General features: G+C 55.3%; 1 protein-coding gene across 2 annotated transcripts; it reads left to right on the top strand.

Annotated features, from left to right (window-relative positions):
* Positions 1 to 374: 374 nt before the first annotated feature.
* Positions 375 to 3,326, top strand: LOC110298599 (intestinal-type alkaline phosphatase 1). Of its 2 annotated transcripts, XM_021167949.1 has the most exons (12): positions 375 to 444; positions 530 to 646; positions 764 to 879; positions 1,047 to 1,221; positions 1,289 to 1,461; positions 1,706 to 1,840; positions 1,922 to 1,994; positions 2,115 to 2,249; positions 2,337 to 2,528; positions 2,730 to 2,846; positions 2,935 to 3,143; positions 3,222 to 3,326. In XM_021167949.1, the coding sequence occupies exons 1-12, from the start codon at positions 375 to 377 to the stop codon at positions 3,324 to 3,326; spliced, it is 1,617 nt and encodes a 538-aa protein (XP_021023608.1). The 2 variants fall into 2 exon arrangements, with proteins under 2 accessions (XP_021023608.1, XP_021023600.1); XM_021167941.1 differs by having other exon boundaries at positions 2,935 to 3,326.
* Positions 3,327 to 5,551: the final 2,225 nt, after the last annotated feature.

Below are 5,551 nucleotides of genomic sequence, written 5' to 3'. Positions count from 1 at the left end.
CTCTGAAGCACCCTGAGTAGAGCCTGCCTCCAGCTGGCTCTCAGGAAGTGTGAGAAATCCCTGACAAGACAGTAGTGAATGGGGGTGGGGGTCCCAGCAGCACACAGTACAAGTTTCTCTTTCAGGATCCATTACCCCCAGCCTCCCACCCAACCTGCAGGAGACATAGGACCCCTGGCCCAGCCACACCTTGAGAGCCAGAGCCAGACTTCAGTTCACAGGGCAAGGGTGGGGCCAGGGTGACTACATCTAGAGGAGGGACAAGGACCCTTTATAGCCAGGGACAAAGTCCATCTCTGATTTGAGCCCAGGCAGACGAAGCAGGAGCTGGTACCTTGGTTCCCTAGCTGGGCAGCCCATCAGTAACACCAACCATGCAGGGAGACTGGGTGCTGCTGTTGGTTTTGGGCCTCAGGATCCATCTGTCCTTTGGTGTCATCCCAGGTAAGAAGGCTCCTTTCTGACTCCCACAGAAGGACTAACCCACCACCCGACCTGGACTAACCTGGGTATGCTTCCTCTTGTCCAGCTGAAGAGGAGAACCCGGCCTTCTGGAACAAGAAGGCAGCTGAGGCCCTGGATGCTGCCAAGAAGCTGCAGCCCATTCAGACATCAGCTAAGAACCTCATCATCTTCCTGGGAGACGGTGAGTGTGTGAGTGAGGCCTGGCCACCCTGCGGCCCTTGTACTCCAAGTACCCAGGGCCACTGGTGGGTACGGACAGGCCTCAGAGTTCAGTCCTGACGAGGTTCTGCTCCTTCAGGGATGGGGGTACCCACAGTGACAGCCACCAGGATCCTAAAGGGACAGTTGGAAGGTCATCTAGGACCGGAGACACCCCTAGCCATGGACCGCTTCCCATACATGGCTCTGTCCAAGGTGAGCACTGGAACACACTAGGATGGGAAAGGGGCTGGAGAGGACAAGAGATGGAAGAACCCAGAAAAACTGGAGCCCAAGTTTGCAACCAGGACAGCGTAGACATGTCTCAGGAAGCAGGGACTAATGTCTACCAGTACCAGAGCTGAGAGTGTCTCTGTCCCCAGACATACAACGTGGACAGACAGGTCCCAGACAGCGCAGGCACAGCCACCGCCTATCTCTGTGGGGTCAAAGCCAACTACAAGACCATTGGCCTGAGCGCAGCTGCTCGGTTAGACCAGTGCAACACCACGTTTGGCAATGAGGTCTTCTCAGTGATGTACCGTGCCAAGAAAGCAGGTAGGTTGGTGTTGGGCTGGGGGCTATGGCAGGGCTGGGTCACTGGATGATCTTCTATCATCTGCAGGGAAGTCTGTGGGAGTGGTGACCACGACCAGGGTGCAGCATGCCTCTCCAGCCGGCACTTACGCACATACGGTGAACCGTAATTGGTACTCAGATGCAGAGATGCCTGCCTCTGCACTGCAGGACGGCTGCAAGGACATCGCCACTCAACTCGTCTCCAACATGGACATTGATGTGAGCTCCAAGAACCAGCTGGAGGGTTGGACAAAGGGTGAACCTTGGACTGGCCATAGTTCCAGGCATAAACAGCCTGAACTCCAAGTCCCCTGCAGTTTATATATGTAAGGGGTGGGTGTGGAACATCCAGGAGAAGTATACCCCACAGACATGGTGGGGACATAGACAGGGGCTGTCTTTCAGGAAGGGGTAGGAAACTCATAAAGCCCTAAGTCTACCTGTGTTGATCCTCTGACCAAAGGTGATCCTCGGTGGAGGTCGAAAGTTCATGTTTCCCAAGGGGACTTCAGATCCTGAGTACCCAAGTGACCCTAACCAGTCTGGAACCAGGCTGGATAATCAGAACCTGGTGCAAATGTGGCTGTCAAGGCATCAGGTGATGCGGGTTCCAGCGAAGGGCCTAGGGTGGCACCGTGCCTCTCAGGGCTATGTGCTAAGACTGACTGTGTCCCTGCAGGGAGCCCGGTATGTTTGGAACCGAACGGAGCTCATTCAGGCATCCCAGGACCCAGCAGTAACTCACCTCATGGGTAATACTGTAGTTCTGCCCTCGCATCTCTCAGAGGGCCTCCACGGGAGCCTGTATGTGTGCCATCTGACTCCCCCTGCCCCCGAACTTGGTTGTCATCATGAATTCCTGTGCCCCTTAGGCCTCTTCGAGCCAACAGAAATGAAATATGATGCCAACCGAAACATCTCAGTAGACCCTTCCCTGGCAGAGATGACAGAGGTGGCTGTGCGCATGCTCAGCAGGAATCCACAAGGCTTCTACCTCTTTGTAGAAGGTGAGTGGTAGTGCCTGGCAGAAAAGAGAAGGGGGGCAGGGGTCCCAAGCAAACTCAAGCATCTCCCTCATCACTGGCTTCCTGCAGGGGGTCGTATCGACCAAGGCCACCATGCGGGCACAGCTTACCTGGCACTGACTGAGGCTGTCATGTTCGACTCTGCCATCGAAAAGGCCAGCCAGCTTACCAATGAGAAGGACACGCTAATACTCATCACTGCTGACCACTCCCATGTCTTCGCGTTTGGTGGCTACACACTTAGGGGGACCTCCATCTTTGGTAATCCAAGGGGGCAGTGTCAGGTGATGTTGCTTCAGATCTATGGGGACAGATATTGCTGGGTCTCTGTTTACTCATCTGTCAAAAGGGCACAACATGGCCTTGGAGAGAGTATAACCGTTGAGCAAGCAAAATGAACTCACCTGCACTCCAAAAGCTGTAGTCAGTATCAGGAAAAGATGTCTGCCTTCTTCCATACAGGTCTGGCCCCACTCAAAGCCCTAGATGACAAATCCTACACCTCCATTCTCTATGGCAATGGTCCGGGTTATGAGCTGAAATCAGGCAACCGGCCCAATGTCACCGAAACTCAGAGTGGTAAGTACCACAACATTGCCTAGCTTGAGGTGCTGACAGAGACCAGGGCAGATGGACGCTGCTCCCCTAAACACCCTTGTCTCCCTAGTTGATCCCAACTACAAGCAGCAGGCGGCTGTACCCCTGTCGTCAGAGACCCACGGCGGGGAGGACGTGGCTATATTTGCGCGCGGCCCGCAGGCGCACCTGGTGCACGGAGTTCAGGAGCAGAACTACATCGCGCACGTCATGGCCTTCGCAGGCTGCTTAGAGCCCTACACCGACTGCGGCCTGGCGCCCCCTGCCGGCCAGAGCCCCGTCATCACCCCGAGCCCGGCCACCACCACAAACAAAGCGGCCGGCCAGGCCACCACCACAAACAACGCGGCCGGCCAGGCCACCACCACAAACAACGCGGCCGGCCAGGCCACTGTCCTGCTATCCTTGCAACTGCTGGTCAGCATGTTGCTGCTAGTAGGGACAGCCATGGTGGTGTCCTGATGGTCAGGTCCCTCGCTGGGCCCCCCTGCTAGGCTCCTCCCAAGGGTCCCACCGCTGGTTACTTTCACACCCCTCTTGCCATAGATTTCCTGAGCCCAATCAGTTCCGCGTTCACCGTTTTCTACACAAGGGTCTCAACGCTAGTTTTTGCACCCCTACTTGGTAGTTTTCTTATCCGGATGTTGAGATATCATCTCAGCCCACAGCTCTAAGGGCCACCTCTGAGAAAACACTCCGGGATTTATAATTTGCTTTATAACTCTGGGCTTCTGTTTCTCAACTGACTGCCTCTGGAGCGGGGAGGTACCAACTGGTTTCCAGAAGGCTAAAGCCCGGGGCTGCCCCAGACTCCCCTTCAAACCACCACCCTTCACAGGGACCCAAGTAACTCATATTTTCAGGCCTTGGCTTTTTCCCATGCAAAGGAGATCTCAAAAGTCCGGGAGGCTATGGGGTCTCAAGCAAGCAGCCCAGAGCAGCCTTTGGCCCCCACCCCTGGTCCATCTCAGGCTGCATATAGAAACTGAACAAAGAATATTATTAGGTTCTTGTCCCCAGTCCTTGAAGAGATATAGCAACAATAAAATTAACTGTTTATATAAGGCAATGCCTCCAGTACTTTTTAGTAAGAAAAACCCTGGACATCTGGGGTACAGAGAACAGGTGGAGAGGTGGGTAGTGGAGATTAGGAGGTCAGAGGGAAGCCATCTGAGGAGTGGACAGTTGAGTGGAAATAGACAAAGCAGAGTGAGTCACAATCTCCAGGTGCTGCCATCTGATCAAAAGCTGCAGGTCTGCAGAGGTGTACACACACACACACACACACACACACACACACACACACAGCCCAGCCCTTGCCTAAGGCCCTACCACTTAGCTGACTGGAGAGGTAGAGCCAAGGTGGGTGCAGCAAAGAGGCCTGGAGAGAGCAGCCAGAGGCTGCAGTGAAGATAAAAACCCAAGCTGGACTTGGAAGCTGCAGAGAACCAAATGCAGAGAGCCACCTCGGTGGAGGCCAGGAGAGGGCCGCAAGTCTAGCTCAGCATCTGTCCTACACCTAGAGAAGCTGATCTGTGAGAGTGGCAGCTGGCCTGGCCCAGGCAGACGTGGTGCCAGTCCCTAGGATTCATCATTGTCCTCTATGTTGCAAGCCACATCCTTCTCAAGATGGGCAGAGACCACTTAGCTCTCCCCAAGGTGAGGGCAGAGAGCTGTGGTCACACCGGCCCTGGAAAACATCCAGGAGGCAAGGGCAGCTAAGGAGGATCCCAGCCTTCCCAGGCTCCTGTAAGACAGCAGTGAGCATGTGACCAGGGGAGATCTGGTCTCCCAAGTCCAGTGCTCCTGCCTGCCTCCTGAGGCATGGCTGTAGCAGAGATGGGAAACTCACAGGTCACCATGTAGACAGCTCTAGGATGATGGTGGAGGGACCCCCCCAAGGCTAGGAGCTGGGAGTGCAGGTATCAGAGATCCGCAGCCTCACCTGTGGGGTGTGGAGGATGAGCGGGGACACCTGCTGCCGATACTTCATAGCTAGCAACACCTCCTCGTCCTCAGAGAAATGCTCTCGGAAGATCTGGCCCGGCAGCCACTTCCCACTGAGGCTGTGGGGCCAAGGGCAGGAAAGGAAGGACAGAGAGAGGACATGGGTATCCAGAGAACCTTGAATATACCTGAGAAAGGTGACCCAGAGTTCCGGGACCTTCCTCACATTGCCTGTCCATCACAAATGAGCACCCCTCATATGAGAGCTGACCTGCAGCTGCCCCAAGGTCTCTGTGTGGTACGTGGAGATGACGCCTTGCCGAGGGATGGGTAGGCTTTGACACAGAGATCTGGGGTGGAGAGCAGGTTGACCCAATCTGTATGTCCTGTCCCTGTCCCAGCCCCGGCAGCCCCCAGATGCTGCTGCTCACATCGATTGGCCAAGGCTCCAGCTGTAGAATCCCTGGGACATCTGGGACATCTGTTTCACAACATCTGCCCCCAGTAGGCTAAGCAGATGCTCCCAAGAGGGTCTGCACCTGGACAGAGGCTCTTCCATGAGTGTGGGGAGATTTCTCTGGGACCCTGGCCTTGGGTTTAAGGGCCCATGGAATCCCTGAGTAACACCATCTCCATAGAGGCTGTGGCCTCTCCCTCTGGCCGCTTTGCTTATGTGGTAGATAGTATGGCTTCCAGGGAAATTATTTATCTTCTCCTCCAGTGCTCTGCCTGAGCCCAGC

This window comes from Mus caroli, unplaced genomic scaffold (assembly GCF_978045245.1).
Source record: "Mus caroli unplaced genomic scaffold, Mus_caroli_1 scaffold_1, whole genome shotgun sequence".
Lineage (NCBI taxonomy): Eukaryota > Metazoa > Chordata > Mammalia > Rodentia > Muridae > Mus > Mus caroli.
This window is presented reverse-complemented; position numbering and strand designations above follow the sequence as displayed.

Bases quoted from the DNA above. Each gene is read 5' to 3' on its own strand.
- LOC110298599 (XM_021167941.1), top strand. From the start codon at position 375: ATGCAGGGAGACTGGGTGCTGCTGTTGGTTTTGGGCCTCAGGATCCAT. The intron at 880-1,046 runs GTGAGCACTGGA...CTCTGTCCCCAG, and splicing joins CATACATGGCTCTGTCCAAG to ACATACAACGTGGACAGACA. The intron at 2,250-2,336 runs GTGAGTGGTAGT...GGCTTCCTGCAG, and splicing joins CTTCTACCTCTTTGTAGAAG to GGGGTCGTATCGACCAAGGC.